This window comes from Zosterops lateralis (assembly GCF_965231275.1).
Source record: "Zosterops lateralis genome assembly, chromosome: 3".
NCBI lineage: Eukaryota > Metazoa > Chordata > Aves > Passeriformes > Zosteropidae > Zosterops > Zosterops lateralis.
This window is the reverse complement of record NC_139764.1, coordinates 53,932,107-53,951,515: the sequence shown is the minus strand read 5'-3', so window position 1 is coordinate 53,951,515 and position 19,409 is coordinate 53,932,107. Positions and strand designations below refer to the sequence as shown.

General features: G+C 40.5%; 1 protein-coding gene across 1 annotated transcript in view; it reads left to right on the top strand.

Moving 5' to 3' along the window:
- TIAM2 (TIAM Rac1 associated GEF 2) overlaps window positions 1-19,409 on the top strand; it is a 139,917-nt gene that overhangs the window by 82,789 nt on the left and 37,719 nt on the right. The window contains exons 12-16 of the mRNA XM_083856087.1: window positions 540-707; window positions 3,443-3,548; window positions 3,966-4,043; window positions 4,949-5,041; window positions 6,104-6,364. Of these exons, the coding sequence (XP_083712213.1) occupies window positions 540-707; window positions 3,443-3,548; window positions 3,966-4,043; window positions 4,949-5,041; window positions 6,104-6,364 (706 nt within the window). The remainder of the gene's footprint in view (window positions 1-539; window positions 708-3,442; window positions 3,549-3,965; window positions 4,044-4,948; window positions 5,042-6,103; window positions 6,365-19,409) is intronic.

Below are 19,409 nucleotides of genomic sequence, written 5' to 3'. Positions count from 1 at the left end.
CCATGTTCTCAAACTGTAAATAGAATAGGAGCACTTTATTCCTTCTTCAGTCCTTTATTTTGTTATGGCTAGCCTTGCTCCACAGTGCTCTCTGCTGGAATTTTGTTGTCATTTTCTGTCAAAACGACACTAATTCCATTTATTTGTTTATTTGTTTGTTTACAGTGTTATTTTACATATATAGGTTAGGTAAAATTGTAATTGTCAGTTCTTCTTAAATATTATTTTCAACTGTAATATAATACCAGGTAGCTACATACTTCCAGAATCAGTTAAATCAGTGATTAGTATGAGATAAAGACATGAAATTCCATAATGGGAAAGCACAGCAAGTTCACTCCGGGCTCTAGAAAATAAGGTCTTCAATAGTGAATGAGAGCAGGTAACAGAACTCTCTCCTTGGCTTGCCATGAGGAAAATGCACAGCACTGTTTTTGAATATATGGCCACTACAAACCGCTAATGTAATTGCACTTTTTTGTTTTGTTTTGTTTTGTTTTAACATCCACATATGTGATACCTTTCTCCCTTATTTCCAGCAGCAAGTTGACGATTTTTTGAATGTCTACTGCTCAGTGCCAGAGAGCATCCAGAAGGAGAATGCTTGGGAGACACAGACATATGTTCATTTCTGTGATGGCCAAGCAGTGGCGCTGACACTCAAGCCAGAGCACAGGGTGGAGGATGTTTTGTCTTTGGCATGCAAGGTACTTATTTTTCATGCACAATTTCACCTTGTAAATAGCTGTGGACTCAAGAAGGAACGTGGTGTATCAGTGGCTGGGCAAATAGGGAAAGCTGTGATAAGATTATCACTATATATAATAATGCAGTAATGACATAATGTATAATACTAATAATACATAATAAGCATCTCCCTGTCACTGTCTCAAGGCACATTGCTCTGTTTCCTTAGTTGTGATTTTTATATGCTGTATCCAAGACAGCAGGGCTGTGGAAATGTTTTTAAAAAGTGTTGCTGGAGACAGCCCACAGGGGGTACTTGGAGGGCAGTGACAGTGTGCCAGGTTGTCAGCCCTGGGAAGTCTCAGCATGTGCCCACTCTGTCTTGTCCTTGCAGCAAACCTGGTTATCCAGTGCAAATTAATCCCAGAGGAGCAACAGAGACTGGTTGAGTTAGACCCAGGAGATTAAGACATTTAAGACTTCTGTGACAAACAAACGCTATGGTATAGGTTTGCTTCTGAAAGGGCCCTTTTAAGCTTTTAATTAAATACAAGCTCTATCTGTGAATTTCAAAGAATGAGTTCGCTTGTGAAAGTCAGTGCTGGCAATTTGAGAGGGAATGCTATAGATCATGGAACAGAACAGTGAGTCAGAGGTTGAAAGTAAAATGGAAACACCAGTTTTAGCTACAGACGAAACACCAGCACCTCTGGAGCATTGTGACATACCTAACATTTCTGCCTCCATATGTATCAGTGCTTGAACTTAGCTCTATAACTTCGTTATTTGAGTCACTTAAATTATGCTAGACAGCTTTTTGGGAAAAATAACTCTTTACCCCCAAGCTCTGTTTTCTGGCCAACTGGTAGATATATTTTTATTTACTTCACAAAGGGAAAAACAGGGAAAAAAGGAGTCCTGTGCCGGACAAGATCCAGCTGTAGCTTTTGGCATAGGTTACAGTGAATTTCCCTGTGAATTCATTGAACTTGCTTGAAGTTAATGAATTTCTAGGCTTTAATGGAGGAAAGGGCCAATTTAATAGCTCTTTTCATGTGCTAATATTGGGTGGGGGAAAAAAAAAACAACAACAAAGAAAAGAAAGTTTTTAACAATCCAGAGTAAACTATAGTTTTTAAAATCAAAAAAAGCACTCTCATTTAGGCAAGTCTCAATGCATCTCCAGGGCATGATTCAGAAGAAATTATCTTCTCGTGGCTTCTCCCGGTGGAGACTGAATACTTGAGAAAAGGTTTAATGTTTGGCTTTATGTTTTAAAACTTGGCTGTACCCTGTCAGGCCGAAGGGATTGTCTGATACACGACTGGGCCACCAGGTGGCACGAAAGAGCCAGAACATCTGTGGTCCTTAGGGTGCCGTGCGAGACCCCTGAAGGAGGAGATGAAATTTATAAAATTAAGTTGAAAAGGAAATTCCTTACCTCTCTTATTCTATCATTCCAAAATATTTGTAATTGTAATGCTGACTTTTAATTTTCATTGTCTGTATCGCATGAAAATTTCATTTTAAATTCATTGATTTTTTTCTTAAATGTTTTTCTGTTTTATTTTGTCTTTCTATTCTGTGTGTAAAGCTTTTCATAAGCATTCTCTAATGCTGAATACTTTCTGCTCATCTATCCTGGTTCTTTTCCTTCTTACATTTTCATTCTGCTCTGGTGAGTGTAAGGAATCTTTCTTCTTAACAGAAAATGTTTGAATGCTATGTGGATAAGGCTAAACTTCAGAAGAGTTGTTAGGGCTTTATTTTTCCCCTTCATCCATGCTTTATGAGGTTTATGCTTTTCTAATTTCTGTTTTCCATATGAGGTTTTTGGATAGCACATATAAAAAAACTTGTGCATTTGAATTCAGTTTTTCAGGATACAGAACACAAGTAACTTGTAAACTGCAGCATGTAATAAATGTTCCCCAGTTACTCAGTAGAGTTAGGTTTTGTAAGCTGCTGAGACATGTTAAAGGGGTTAAATAACCCTCAGGAAGACTCTCAGTCCACTTCTTTTGGAAATGTTGCTTCCTTCCGTTTTAGAATTGGTGGTCTATTAATACGCTGAAATGAAAGGTTTTGTGCCATGGCCTCACCAGTATCCTGACTTTTTCATAGCCTCCCATCAGGGGCTCAGCACTTTCAGGCTAATATCTTTTGGGAATATCCCTATTTCCCTTTGGCTTCCTGTTGAGACAGGATCTTTACTTTGACCTCATGTGGAAAAAAAAAAATAGGGGAAACTCTCTGATCATAGATGAAACCCAGCAATAAAAATAAAATCTAATAAAGGCAAACCCTTAGGGAACCTGCTTGCCATCCCATCGCCGCTCCTGACTGCCCATACATGTACACACATTTTCTACATCAGAAGCAAAAGCTGCTGAGTGGAACTGAATCATTAGAAGTAGTCATAGAAAAAGGTGGTTGTGAGTGCTCAGTTCAAAAGGACAGAAGACTGTTGAGATATCTTTGGAAACATATATTAGTGCTCAGTTAATCTAATAGCCAAGATATAGTGCTTATAAAAGGATTTGAGAGGATCATAAAGCAAAATGGAAATAGCACTGTAACCTTATATTTTAAGCAATGCATCTAGTTTTGTTTATACTACAAAATTAGGTAGAAAATTACTTTTTGAGATTGCTTTTGCACTATTTTAGAAGCTTGTTGTGTGTGTCACTTCTCTGTCTTCTAGGATTCTGGAAATAAATAATGAATTCCAAACTCCATTCTTTTTCTTCTTTAGATGAAACAGCTGGAGCCAAGACACTATGGTCTACAACTCAGAAGACTGGTTGATGAAAATACTGAGTATTGTGCTCCTGAACCATATGAATACATAGTAGACCAGGAAAGTGTAACTCCTTTTAGATAAAGTTTTGTGATGTCTGTAGCTGCAGTTGAGTTATCACCTACAAATGTGAGAATTTTAGATCTAAAATAAGGTTTTAAAGCTGTTCTGGGACTGCATTCTGTCATTCTGGTTCACAGTTCTGAGTGGCAAGGCACTGGAAACACTTTCTTCAATAAATGTTTGAAGATCTGAATGAGGCTTTTTAGTACAAAAGTAAAGTGTCAGCTTGTACTCCAGGGTGGGTTTTAGCTTTAGTCCCACTCCCAGTGATGCTTACACAGTAACAAGGTTCTCTATGTAAAGACAGCAAGTCTTGATGCAAAGAATATTGTGCTTGTTTCTCATGCTGTATCTGGGGTTTAATGCTTGCATTTTCATAATTTGATGACTTCTGCTACTGTTCTTTTCTAACAGGTGTATGATGAAATAGAAATTTGTCCATTAAATGTTTATCATGTTCATCTTACAAAGACTGAAAACATAAGTGATTATGGTAAGCTCTCAGGAATTCTTTTTATTCTTCTCATTGCTTACTTTCTCTCTTCAGGACTTTTTTGTTTCTGAGAGCAGATAGAGCCATCCTTGATAGCTCAAAGTGTGAGTCTGCAAAGAACTTGAGGCATTATAGCAAAGACCCAAACTGATTGTTTTACACTAGCAAGTACATTTCTTATGTTTTGGAAGAGTCCACTTTGTAATTTTCTTACAGTGGCCAAATAATTGAAGCATGGGCTTGTCTGAAAAAATGGATGTCCTTTGCCAAGACTATAAATGCTCTCAGTCAGGCAATGGTGAAGGTCTGGCATTTTTGGGGTGGGATCCTCTGTTGGCACAGTATCAAAAGTATACTTTGGAACTAGTTCTGACAGGATTTTTGTCCATGGGAGGTAGTTATGCTTAGGAATAATTACATACCTTGCAAGGGTACCTTTGTAAGGCAGCTTTGTGCTGTGCTTTAGCTGCAAGTCAGTTTTAAATTATTATTTTCTGACCTTTCCCACTCATTAGTCTAGTGTAGTTTGCTGCTTTATAATTTGAGTTTCCAGTTTTTGGAATTGTTTAATACAACTCTATGTCTGATGGACACTCTGCAGAACTCTTACTGTAATGATGGGCTCTGCTGTGTTATGGAAATGTCATGGAGCTGAGGTAGAAAATACTTTTTTTGAAACATATTTTTTGTCACAGCAGAGCATGGCATTTTCTGGGAGTTGAAAAGTCTTACTAATTTTAATAGGTCTTACAATGACTGGGTAACCATGTGATAATTTCTATATGCTCTATGGGTATGTTCTCATGAGAAGTATCTTTCTTCTCATGTAAAGTCTACTAAGTCCAGAAAATAAAAGGGAAATGTTCCCAAGTAAGTTTATTTGATTTAAACCTCTTTTGCTTCAGGCTTTGCTGTCACAGCCCAAGTTGCTGAAAATGAGCATCTCACCCATATCTTTGTAAGTGATGTTCTCCCTGATGGACTGGCATACAAGGAAGGTATTGTATCTTGTTTGTGTTTAAAACCATTCTTCATTATCTTTTTTGAGTCCAAAAACTTGAAGGAGCTTTAGTAATGCTGTCTGAAATGTTTCTTGGCTTTTACTGTTCACAGTTTTCTTTCCTGAAAACCATGGAAAATATGTAATAGTAGAAAAAATAGTGTCCACAGAGTAACTGAATTATCCTTTCAATGTAGTGGGGACAGTTCTTGTTCACCCTTGGAGACAAAGTCTGTGTTCAGCCATCCAAGCGAGTGCTTTTGCACAGAGGAGCAAACTGGAGGAAGAGTTCATCTCACACTAGGGAGCTTCATGGGCTTGATCAGTTTCTATGACCCATTGTTTCCACTTCTGCTGGCAAAAAGCCTTCCTCCCCAGAATAGTTTTCTGCATACATTTCTGTGAGCACCTTCCCACTGTGCTGCTCAAAAACTGTGCCTCTCTTCATCAGCACATGGGAGGATCACGTGGGTTCTGCTCTCTGAAAAATAGCCCCAGAGAAATGGAGACAGAGATATTTGTTTGCTACCTGATGGTAATATCTACTTGGTTTTGCTGACTTAGAAAGACAGCACTTGCCACTGTTTAGATTTATATAAAAGCTGATAAAATCTTCATCCTCAGTTGTTGCAGCTTTGCATGAATAATTTGATCTGCGTGACTAGTGCCTTGTTCTTCACAGGTGATGAAATATGTGTTATGGTGCTGTATAGTGATGGTATCTGGTTGTGAGAGGTGCCTCTATTCTAATCTTCTTGAAAGCTGTGCTGCTCTCCCACCCACCCAATTCTGTAGCATCTTTAAGCAAAACCAATTTGATTGCTGTACTCTGGGTAGCACCTATCAAAGTAAGCAAGCAGAGGTCAATCTGTATAATTATAGCAGAAATAAAGCTCCCATTGGTTCTAAAGGACTTGTTGTAGAATTAGGCTATTTGAATTCAAACCAAAAAGATAAAAGGCAAGCCAGCATAAGGTTTGGGTTGTGGCCCTTTTTATATTATATTACATTACTGTGGGGTTTTTTTTTTTTTTCTTTCTTTGCTTTCACATGCCGCCAGGGCTCCGAGTAGGCAATGAAATCCTGAGCATAAATGGAGAGGCTGTGTCTGATCTTGATCTCAGGCAGATGGAGTTACTGTTTTCAGAGAGAAGTGTAATGCTTACAGTGAGAACGAGCCATTGCGGGACCCAGCAACCCTTATGTGTGTCCTGGTCAGATGGGGATATTTCCAGGGACCCAAAGAGTTTGCTGCCCCCTCCAAACCAGTCACAGCTCCTGGAAGAGTTTCTAGATAACTTCAAAAAGAGCACAGCAAATGGTAAGAAATTGACAATAATTCTATTACTTTCACTTCACTTCGAATATCACTGTTTTTTAGAACTCAGTCATTATTAAAATTATGTGCTTGCCTTAAGAACACAAGTACAAACTGTTTAAGTTCCATTTGTGCTCAATATCTGTGTGTTGTTATTTTTTAGGGAGCAGAAATGGAACAGAATATGACTATGTCTGCAGAGAAATTATAATATTTTTATCTGTTTGTCTGTACTATCCAGTATTATCAAGTGTTCTCTTAACTGTTGTGTGTCATCTTGAGTACCTCCAACACATCCATTTCCCAGGCATCAGTGGCTGAAATGGTGTGATGGCTTTCAGAAGCAGAGTATTGTTCTGTGTTTGCCATGCTTTCTGTGTGGCTAAATACCACATACATTTAGGGTATCTTCAATGCAATAGTCATCATCACCTCAGAAAGGAGTCGTTGAGCTCTGTTCTCATCCAGTGATACTGTGCTCCTGCTGGGTACACCAACCACTGTGTAGAATAAAACCTATGAGAAGAGCTTTTATAGGGATTGTTCTGTTTCTACCTGCTCACATTCCTTACTCAATATAATACCACTGTTTTAAGCAGTGGGTGGAGGATGTATCCTTACAGTGCTGTCAGGCTGAGATCCTGATGAGTTGCCATGTGAGGAGCACCAGGCAGAGAAGGTGCCTGTATGGTAAGGAATGCTCCTGGACGACATCACAACCCCCAGCCCAAGGAGGTGCCAATGCCCACTGCCGGGTTGCCTTTTCAGCTGGAAATAGGAGGTGGGACATAGAGGGACTCTGCCACTATGGGCGGAGGTGAGCCATGGATTCCCTTCCCTCCTTTATCTGATGTTACTTCGCTGGAGATCCACATCTTGTGATACCAGAACACTTGTGAATGTCTGTCTGAAATAGAAAGTACGTGGGGCTTTGCTCCCCTTTCTTCCCACGCCTTGACTATTTTTCAAACAAGATAGAAGCAAATTTATCGAGCTTTTCAGCGTAAAAGGTGCAGTTTCGTCTCTCTGCCTCTGGAGGATGCTAGTAAAATTCTGCAGGAAAGCCAGCCAGGATGCAATACTGAGTGAAGGGAGCAGGAAGAGATACAAAAAGAGACCGCTGCTTTTTGCATATAATTACGATGGCGAGTGTTTTCTGATTGGAATTTTTTTCATAATTAAAAATGGGAGAAGAGAGAGAATCACATAGGAGAAGTTGTTAGAATGGATTTAATTATAAAGCAATTTTATTAGGTCATCTTTTGAAATTAAAAAAAACCTGAATACAAGATTTGTGATTCAGTAAGTAGCATCTCTCTCAGGGGCCTTATTTCAATTTAAAATGCCATTAAATTGACTAGTGGCACATAAAAGTTAGTGTCATAAACCAAAAATTATGATAGAGCTAATTAATTACATAATTATATCAGGGCTATCATCGAGCTTGTTGGCTTGATATCATAAGCCAGCATTACCTCGAGTATTCAGTGTAATAAATGTATGTGTCCATTCACTAGATTCCTCATTCCTCGGGGATAAATTTGCAGCCTGTGCAAATATTCCATTATAATAGGAAATTACTGTAGTATGTATTATACTTTAAGCACTAGTGGATAAAGGGACATAGTATATTTGCTTTTATGCTAAAATGCAGTTAAGGAAGATTTATTTTATTCTGAAAGGGAACAAATAGTTCTAAATTAAGCTTCGTGAGAAGAACTTTTATGTTAATTGAATTCAGCGCTTAGTGTCTGATCACCTGATCAGTTCAAATGGAAACAGAAGAAAATGGCATTACTTTGAATTAATAGATAATCATAAAGGGTTTAACTGTTCTGTGTCCTGTTACTCAGGAATTGAATAAGATTTTAGATTAGTAGAGGGGGTATTTAATGATCCGAACAGGGGTTTGGAGGCCAAGGACTCTTAAATTCATAAGTAGTCTTTAAGAAATTCATAGAATCATTAAGGTTGGAAAGACCTTAAAGGTCATCGAGTCTAAATGCCACCATGACAACCAAACAATAGCACTCAGTGCCACATTCATTTGTTCCTTGAACACTTGTGGGAATGGCGACTCCACCACATCCCTGTGCAGGGTGTTCTGTTGGGAAAGAAGGGACAGGAAGGACTTATGAATATGACTGCATGGTAAGAAATACTGTAGATGTAAAACATGAGTGAAATAGGAATGAAAGCCAGTTTTGAGATGTGTGCATGGCAGGCAGGAAGACAGTGATTAGCTGAAGACTGGAAAACAAAAGACAAGAATGTTGCCTTTCCACCTTAGCAAAGACATCCGGGAACAAGTGCATAAGAAAGAAGTCTATAGAGTTTAGAATATAAAATGACATGGTAATGTAGTAGTTCTTATAGGCTGCATGCAAAGTTTGTAGGTTTTGTATTTCACGCCGGTTGGTCACTGTAAATTAGGATATTCAACACAAAAAGAGATATAATGTATTGTAACAAGAGGATCACTCTCTTCTCCTCTCTTCTTCTCTCTTCTCCTCTCTTCTCCTCTCTTCTCCTCTCTTCTCCTCTCTTGTCCTGGCTCTTTTGCCCTTACCTCTCTCCTCTCCTGGGTCTCCTATCTTCTTCTCTGGCCCTCTCACCCTTCTTCCCTTACCTCTCTTGGCCCATCTCGTCTCCTCTCTCTCACCTCACTTGCTCCTGTTTTCTCTCCATGTTTTTCCCCTGCTCCTACCCCATTTTTACCCCTTAGCTCTCTTCTTTATCTCTCTCTCCCCATTCTCTCTTTAGGGCTTTGCTTCAGCCGAGGCTGGTGGCTGGAAGCAGGCCCTCTTCACCCATGACCCTTGTAATAATAAAGCCACGTATTTCTAGAACATCTCAGGTCTGCAGAGTTCCTTGTCCCTGCCATCCACGGAAAAATTTCTACAGCGTTCCCATGCCTAACTGCCCTTTCAGTGCAGAAATACTTCCTGTTGTCCAGCCTGAACATTCCCTGGTGCAGCTTGAGGCCATTTCCTCTTATCCTGTTCTTCTCTGGGAGAAGAGGCTGACTTCCATCTGGCTACACCTTCCTTTCAAGGAGTTGTAGAGAACAACAAAGTCTCCTCTGAGCCTTCTTTTCTCCAGGCTAAACACCCCCAGCTCCCTCAGTGGCTCATCATATGACTCTCTCTTCAGATCTTTCACCAGCTTTATTACCCTTCTCTGGACTTTCTCCAGCCCCTCAATGTCTTTCCTGTAGTGAGGGGCCCAGAACTGGACACAAGACTTGAAGTGCAGCCTCTCCAGTGCCAAGTACGGGGACAATCTCTGCCCTGCTCCTGCTGGCCACACTATTCCTGATCCAGCCAGGATGCCAATGGCCTTCTTGGCCACCTGGGCACAGCTGGCTCATGTTCAGCTGCTGCTGACCAGCACTGCCAGGTCCTTTTCTGCCAGGCCACTTCCCAGCTACTGTTCCCCAACCTGTAGCTGGGGCTCTTGTGACCCAAGTGCAGAACTTAGAACTTGGCCTTGTTGAATCTCACACCACTGGCCTCAGCCCACTGGTCCAGAGATCCCTCTGGAGAGCCTTTCTGATGAACACTCCAAGCAGATGAACACTCCAACCCAATTTGGTGTCACCTGCAAACTGACTGAAGGTGCACTTGATCCCCTCATCCAGATTATTAATAAAGATATTAGACAGGACAGGCCCCAGCACTGAGCCCAGAGTAACACCACCCATGACTGGCCTAGAGCTGGGTGAACTCCATTCACCACCACTCTCTGGCCCAGCTTTCCAGCTGTCAGCCCAGGGAAGAGTGCACTTGTCCAAGTCATGGGCTGGCAGTTCCTCCAGGAGAATTCTGTGGGAAAGAGCATCAAAGGCTTTACTGAAAGACAGGTTGCCTATGTCCACAGCCTTTCCCTGATCCACTGGTTGGGTCACCTCATCATAGAAGGAGATCAGGTTGTTCAAGCAGGACATGGCTTTCCTAAACCTCTGCTAGCTGTGCCTGATCCCCTGGTTGTCCTGTTTAATACTGTTCTGTCTACTTGGGTTGAGTTGAGTGAGTCACTCTTAATGCCACAGTTATCAGAAGTAATTTCTAACATTTGCCTGTCCATATTGAGTCTGTTCTTCTGAAGCAGCACCTTCGAAAGTCAGTTAGTGCTGGAAGAGGAGACTTTTTTAAAAAGTCAAGCTCAGTTTGGCTGAAGGTACATGCCAGGAGTTAAAAACCCTCAATGCTTCTGCTGTTGCCTCCCTGTTTTTTAGAAATTAACCCTATCTATGAGGGTTAATGAGCTAAAATAAACATAGCACTTAGAAAATGGAAATTTTCGACACTAAGTCACACAGTAATGCCCTGCCTGGTGGTTGGTGATGACCACCATGCAAAAGCAAAACAGAACTTAAAATCACTGGCTTCATTTAACTTGGACAGTAATAGTTTGTCCACATTTGTCCACAGTTTTGTAACTGTTTGTCCTAACTCTGATGAATACCTTTTCCTACACATTCTGCTGTGTTGAGGATACTCAATTATACCTTGTGGCAAACCTTGGCATCTTTTACTGTACAGAAGGGAAGTGATTGACTTTCTCCAAAGCCACTAATTCTGCCACTCCTGAAAATTATTCCCAGGGAATTTTTGGTGAGAATGATTCATTTTCTCCAAGAGGTTGTTATACCCTTGTAGCTGTATTTTGGACCTGCTGTGGTTGTATCATTTGATCTCCCACATGGCACCACTATGTTCCTGCTGCTTAGCTGCTTGGTGAGTAATAAGCTTATCCTGGAAAAGAAATGAGATGAAATACTTGAAAAAAATGCACTCATAAATGTGGAGCAATCAAATTTTCTCCAAGCTCCAATGCCAAGGAAATTAAAGAAATATTTATGTAGAATTAAAAAATGAGGAAATTGGACTGAAGTTCTTACAGCTGTGGAGAAAAAAAAAAAAAGAGGGGAAAAAAAGGCTTCATTTTAAGATGGCATGGATATTTGAGGAATAAACAACAGAGAAGGCACAAGAATTGAAAACTATATTTAGGGCAATGATGTGTGGGTTTATGGTATATCTATAGAAATACCATATCTATGGTATGAGGCAGGAGGTGGGAGCATTAGTAGGTGTGAAGATCAATTGCAGAGTGTTAGTTACTGTCAAAGTTGGGCAATTTTTCTTTTTCCTCAGCAAGTGTGTTTTTGCCAAAAAAAGCTGTTGTTTTTGGTTAGCTGACAGTGTTGAAATCAACCCTAATTTGTAAATAGAACTGTGTGATTAAAAAGCGGGAAAAAAAAAAGGTGGGGGATGGCAAGTTGGAAATGCTTTAGCAAGTTTCCATGATGAAAACTTCCATCTCTGAGGGTTAGAGAGTTAAATGGGGAAGAAACCACTTAAAAAAAGAAAAAGGAAAAAAAGAAAGAAGAAAATTAAAAAGTAAAGAATAAATGGACATATTGTTCTTATGCTCTGTGTTGTACTCCTCACCTGTGGGGTAGGCTGCTTACCTTCTGTGCAGGGTCTGAGTTCTTGTCTGGACCATCTTTCTGGAAGCGTAGTCCCAGGAGCAGGGAAGAAGTCTTGGGTGCTGCTGACAAGAAGGAGGCTTGCTCCTCCTCCTCTTCCTCTGGCCCCATAGCACTCCTCCCACCCCTGCGCTGGCAGCAGCTCTTGCTGCAGCCCCTGCAGCTAATCAAGGAGAAATCTTTCTCCCCAGCCCTCGCACAGTCAGGGAGTTGAACTGATGGGTGCAAAGTTCTGACAAGGGCCAGAGCAAGGTAAGGAGGAGGAGGAGCAGGGAGCAGGCAGGTGCCAGCTGGTTGCAAGGAGAGCTACTCTCAGAGGTAGAAAGTTCTCTTTCAGTTGAGCTGCACACAGAACACTGCTGTAGGCACTTTCGAGCAAGGGTTTTGCTGTCTGCTTTCCTTCCTCTTGCACTGATGCCTGGGCAGCAGCGTAGTCTGGGACATGCTGTTTTGAGTCACTCCTGGTGAAGCTATTTTGTGCTGTATAAGGCATGGCTGGAGTCCGGGAGGGAGAGAGTCAAGCTTTGTGCTTTTTGACAAATGGCTGGGCAGTGTGCTGGAGAGGAGCGGTTACATTTTAGCTCCTGTTCTGCTAAACATTGAGATATTTTTGCAAAGTGTCAGTGCTTTAGGAGGAGGATCAGTGGTTGGAATCATCACATGGAAAGTGGCTCTTCTGTTTTCCAAGACATGTGCAGCATCTGATTGTAATCTTCGTGAGCATCCACAGAAGCAAAGCATATCAGTTGGCCACAAGTTTAATTTTTATATGACTAAATTATTTTTTTAAAAATTACCTTAATAATAACAAGTTATTTGGAATCAATTCCAAGGTACTTCCTGTTTTACACGCACTTTGCTTGGTGTTCTAGATGCCTCTGTAAAGTGTAATTACAACTCACTTCTTCTCCAGAAAACTTTGCTCCATTCAGCTTTGTCAGATACCACCGAGGTGAGAGAGGAAAAGGAATACAGGTTGGCTCTGCTGCCAGCTGTCTCTCTGCATGTCACTGTGCACACCTTTCCACATAGCACCCTGTACATCCTCTTTCAGCTCCAACCCACCCTGAATATCAGAAAGACCTGTCTGTCCTTCTTAGGAGAAGAGATAAAGTTAGGAGGATGTTGAGACTAAGGTGGCCTCTAGCTCCGGCAGCTGGGGGCTGTGCCTGGACCACTGGCTCAGACCACTCTGCTTCTTGCTATTTGCCTATAGGTTTTGGTAAATGTCTTTAATGTATTGCAGAAAACATTTAGTACACTAAAGTAAAACTAAAACTTAACTGAAAAGCATTTCTAAAATAACTTTTACTTTTAGTTCTGCCCAAATCAGGTCCTGTTTGTCTAGATGCTGTTTTAACATATAAATTCTCTTCATTGTGCTGTAGGATGTCTCCTTCCTTGTGCTTTGTGTGAGAGGTATCGAAGAAATCTGTTCTTTATTCTTTCACAGGAAATTCCTTTGAGCTCAGAAGAGGTGATTATTGCTTCTTAGCTTCTCAAGTCCCAAGGATACCCACAGTCCTGTTAGATAATGGGCCCTGATCTCTGTTGCTCGAGCAGATCTGCATACATTGCTCCCTCTTGCCTGGTGGATCTAATACCAGGCTTTGCGTGGTGTAAGGCAATGTACTAGGAAAGCCTCTCTGTAACACAGACATGTAGTTGTCTGTGCAGCATAACTGCTTATCTGCCTGAAGATAGATGACTCTCCTGGGCTTTCCTTTTCTTACTTATTGCCCAATTCAGTGGGAAACCACATAGATGTGATAGGACATGCTCTTCGGAGCGAGCGCGAGGGGCGGGCTGTGTGTTGACAGTTGTCTTGGACAGCTGTGGTGGGTTGGCTCCTGCTCCAGCTGTTTGTGTGCTGTGAGCACAAGTGTCTTCATTGTGCAATCATGTGAATCTCTGAGGAAAGGCTAGGTCTGACCTGTGACAGTACCTGGGGCTGTAGCAGTGTAGAGATCAATTCAGAGAAAGCATTTTTCTCTTTAGAAGCTGGATCCATTGGAGCGCTTGTTGATACTGCATGTTTTGCAATACAAGTGTTTCCCAAGAATGGTGGTTTAATGAACTCTTGCTGGCACATGACAAACTGTCCTGTTGGCTTTCTGCTAGATGTGTGTGCACCAAATTAAAAGATTGGTTATGCTATAAAATGCTCTTCGTTGTGCTTTCCTACTGAAAGAGCATTTTGTTCTGCTTTGCTAAATGCTGCTATGATTTAATCCCTGTGAAGTCAGTGGGCCAAATTGTTGGGCTTTTTTTCCTGGTGTAAACTTCATTAAACCCTGTATAGCTGCACCTTCTGGCTCAGTGATATGTAGGCATAAATCATCATATTGCCCTTCCTACTGAGTTCTGTAAAGTGACAATATGGATAGCAAGGAGGTTTATTAATTATGATAAAGTTAGAGATCCACATATAGCCTACTGCTGTAGGCATGATTTAAAACACATCAAACAGCAGATATTCTGTGTTTCACAGAGGTAAGGTAGGTTGAGTAATGATATGAAATGTCTAAGCTAGCCACAAACTCTTGTGAACTATTAAGTAACTTTTCCTCTCCTCTTTCCCTGTTTTCATTACTTTTGTGCCTGTAAATCTGAGATGGAGAAGAAAATGTACTGCTGAGGTGGTATACTTGGAACCTGGGCAGGGCTAGCTCAATTTGCTTTCCAGATCTCCTCAGTGCAAGTGACCTCTGAGGGCAGCCAAAGCCTCCCAATGTGAGCAATCCAGCAGGAGCAGCAAAAAACAAGGAGAGGGACCCCTGACAGCACCCTTGCATGTCCAGCAGCTGTAGCCTGGAAGACCTACTGGCAGCAGTGAGTTACAGCCTTTGCTGACTTAGAGAGTGTGGTGTAGAGGACCCAGCCTGGGCTCTGCTGTGTCTTCCTCTCCATACTGCAGTCACACATCTCCAGCTGTTTAACTGGAATTAGAAGGGTGATGCATTAGCTGTGGCTAACAGGCCTCCAATGAGACTGTATGGAAGAAGGCATTTGTTAGGCACTTAGGAAACAAATGCATTTAGGTAACAGTCTGAGAAGCTGGTGTGAAGTGTTAAACTTCAGACTGAAAAGGCTGAACAGCTGCCCAACTGGGAGATACTTGGGCAGAGAAAGTTTAGAATGTTAAATAATCGTATAGAAACACACCGCTGAGATGCAGGGGCTAATCAGGCATTGCTACAGAAGTACAGGCAGCTATTTCCTATTATGTTGCTAATTTGTATCTCCTATAGACTACTTAATGAACTAATGAGTCAAAAGACTTTGCCTCCCCATGCGCTGTTAATGGACAAAGGAATCTAAAGGGCTCTGCTCCAGCATCAAAATGGATGTTTCTGTAGATACTTAGAAAAAAAAAGAAATATAAGAGAGCATAAAGCAGCCTATAGAAAGTCAAACTTGTACAAGTAGGTGGCTGATTGGAATGAAGCCACTGTTCAGCATGTCACCCAAAATGTCTTAAGAAAGCTGTATGATACAAGAATATTTGCATGAACATACTGCCTTTTTCTATACTTGAAAATGTGGAATGTTAAAAAAAGAAGTGTCACTTTCCTCACTGAAGGGTGAGAACAAAGGACAAAGGCTTGTCCTGCTTGATCATGTCAGATCCTAGCCAGAAGTAGGAATTTCTCTTTGTCTAGGCAGTATCACATATGCAAATAGAAGCAGCCTAGTTGCATTGTACATTGGGAAGCATGTAAAGCACCTTCTGATGTTTCATAGTTTGCTCCCTGAAGCCAAAACATATGGATGAGAGGGGCCATGAAGGAAACCTTCTTGGCTGGTCGGTAATTGCATGTCTTGTTTGGGAACAATTAGTCTAGTTAATGACAGGCCTCTAGTAATTCTGTGTTCAAGAATCCTGTCTAGGAAATCTGATGTTATGACAGCTGTATACTAATTTTCTTTCCAGATTTTAACATATGGAAAGGATTCCTGAATGAGTGTCCAGCTACACCAAGGAGTCAGTTGTTGCAGCCTTGAAGCCAGCCTGAGAGTATACCTTCTAGCCAGTCCCAAAATAGGTTACAAAACATCCAGACCACTAAAAAGTAATAAAAGCCAAAATCCCTTACAGAGATTTTGTAATTTCTGATTTATGAAATTCAGTTGATTTTATTTGTGTTTTTCTAACATGTTCAGTTTTCTAGAGACTGAAGTTACTTTTACTAGTAGATTCAAGCCATGATAATTTAGCAATGAGAATTTGAGCTAGCTGTTATCTGAAGTTAGTTCAAAAGCTTTCAGAAGAACTTGAAAATTTCCTAGGCAAAAAGAGGAAGGTGGTTTTGAATTCATAATAAATTTAGTGTTTCACTATCTTTTTAACTGTTAGTTAAAGCAGCATGACAGCTGTAAAGTACTGCACAGTTAGTAACCAAATTACTGCCTGCAAATAAATTTGGATTTACTCCAGCATTGGAGTGAACACTGTGAGTACCAACTGTGGGGAAAAAAATGGACTGGGACTGTGTAATAGTTAAAAACTTACATAGATTCAATGAATTGAGCTAACATGAACACTCACTTGATTGGAGATTAATAAGAATCTTCACTTGGGGTCCATGGTACCTCAGTCTCTTGCCCAAATCTATTGAGAACCTCAATGAAGATAAAAAGTGAACCAAATTGCTTCAGCTTTCACTTTGAAGTGGTAGAGAATATGGTGTGTTTCCATGGACAATTCTCCTCTGTGGCTGCAATCTACCTACCTTCTCTTAAAAATATGTTTTCTTAATGCAAAAGTTACCTAGAGACAGTTTTCAGCCTAGAAATCAAATGTGACCATAAAAGCTCCTCATGAATAAGCTCAGTGTGTAGCAGCCATTTTTTATATGTTGAGGCTTGTACTAGTAGGACATAAGAATGCAATAAATTGATTTGTTTATTTATTTGCTACTATGATATGCAGAGGAAATAGATGAATAATTAGGTAAAGTAGGACCTTCCAGTCCACTTTTCCTGGGTGGAAATTAGATCTCCACTTGTTACTCGAGCTGGATCATTCTTGTGTCATGGTCTTTGAATTTTTCTTCAGCTGACTTATCACCAAATTTCTAATAATCTTTCACTGGCCAAAGATTATTTAGAGAAAAAAACCCTGCTTTTATTTGAAGGCCTTGAAGAATTCTATGTCTCCAAACACCTCTTGATGTTTAGCCAGACCTTCATGAGGAAACCCTGGAGCAGAATCTCCAGTGCCCTCTTGTATCACAACTTCACTAAACTTACCTGGCTGTATTCCCACAACTTCATCTTCTAGACCCTCCTCACTTTTACTGGCAATTTTTCCAGTGCAAATGGCCATTGTGGGACAGTTAAGAATCTTGTATGGAATCTTCTATTGCGTTCCTTCTTCCTGGCCATAGTTACTGTGTTTTTTGCAACCTACAGAAAAATCTAAAGGGCTGTAGAGATTGTGTAGGCTCTGTCATATATACCAACTGGTGTGTGCCCCTTCCATGCTGATCCCAGGGAATAACATGAGTCAAAGAGCTGAAGAGACTTATCCTCACATAAGTAAGACATACCAGTTATTCATAGGTGAACTAGTGAACCCAGAACCCTTCATCTCTCTGGTGAAACTTGGATGCCCTCTTTAAAAGAGATTGTGAGAATGTCTCTTGAAAGCTATTCAATAAATTCCTTTGGATCAACTGTTACTTTTTGAAAGCTATTTCTTGAAGTTTTTCAGAAAGGAAAAGGATACAGAAGGAAATGCTTACAGATCTATTTTTTCAACTTGATTACAAAAGAGTAAATACATTGTTGAAAACCTGAAATATATTTGGTGGTATAAAACCAAAATAAATAAGCACATACATGCTACCTGCCAGGCTGAACTGTTTAACTGAAGTTATGAGTGCTGGTCTCTGAGGGAGCATTTTTAGAGCTCATTATGCTGATATTTCTCTTCTCCAGGCAGTGCTGGAATGGTTCACCTACCACTCCCTGTTTTTCAGTAAGTCTGAAGACATGAAGACCACCAAAGCTTTGTTCCTTTCTGAGAGTTGGCTCAGACTTTTTAATATCTGCACCAGGGATTTCGGAAATATTTTTTATCTTCTCTTGGAAGTTTACTTTTCTCTTGATAGTAACATTGGCTAGAAGAATATGAGAACTATAAGCTTATCATAATTAACTGATCAGTCTGGAGAATTTGAACAACAATGAAAAATGCATCTTTCAAAACACCTGGCTTAACTTCATCACCCAAATGTTATATCTCATTTCCAGATAAACCATACAGCCAATTATGGAAAGTCTCTGTAATAGGGAGTGGGAGAATATCCTACATGCTGAAGATCAGCTGTGTTGTGTTTTTATTGGCAGTTTCTAGAACATTTGAGAATTAGTGAAAATATTGAATACATTCTTTCCTAGTGGACAGTTTGGACCTCCTGCAATCCTTTACAGCTGTGGATCCTATTTTTTTTCAAGCTAAAATTCATATGACTATTCTCAGAAGTAAGTTGATGCCCACTTTATTGCTGTTATGCATCATCTGTCTGAAATCACTGGACAATACCAACGTTTGAAAAATTCTGTCAATTCCTCTGATCTGAGATCAGGATATCAGTCTTTTACAGACTAGGCCAAGCCCATGATAACTTCTTGAGTGCCAGTACATCTACAGAATCTAACGACTGCAGATTAAGAACTGCAGCAGAGAGGACAGGAAGTGAGAGTTTTCTTTCTCTTTCAAGTGCAGAGAACTACAAGCAAGAAAATGATCAGTTTGTTGCAGTGCAGTTATTAATGGACATCAGAGCTGGAGTCAGCAAGAAACTGGGGTAGGGCAATTGCTGGGGCTCATAACCCACGTGCACTTGTAATATGAATGTTTTCTTAGTCAGGGATACCAGGAAAGACTCACAGCTGCTAACTGTTAATCAAGCATCTTATCTTAGCTGAGACACACCTGGATGCAGTTCCCTCACCTGATTCCAACAAAATGTGTAACTTCATCTCTTGCCCTCTCTCTTGTACAGCTGAGGATAGTTATCAAGTAGTGCACAGGGCTGCTGCTCCTCACAGATCTGAAAATGATGCCTTGCAGTGGTCTTAGTTTGTTTTCAAGTGAGAGACTGAGTACATTTAATTTTTCTGTGTTGTCTTCTCATGTAGATGAAGAAGGAATTTTTCTTCAATTTATCATTGTCTTTGGAGTGGCAGGTGGAAACACTCCTTCTTGCCATAGTTTGAAAAAAGAGGTGGTTACGCCACCTACACAGTGCTTGACATTTGATAACACTTGACATGCTTGTGATGGTTATTTGGCATTTTTTAAAATCAGTGAGAGCAGTCTGAAATGGAACAAGTTCTGATGCATTATGAAAAGAGAACTATGAATAAAGAAACAGGATCCTCAGTTCCTACTCTCTCCTCATGATGATTTTGCCTTTTCAGTGAGCAGCTAAACGGGTAAGAGCATCTCTGACTTGAAAGTAATTAAGGCTTCTTCGTTAATTAAACAGAAGAAGAGAGATAAGTGACATTTGCATTTGCTGATGGCTTCTTTATGGTAAATGA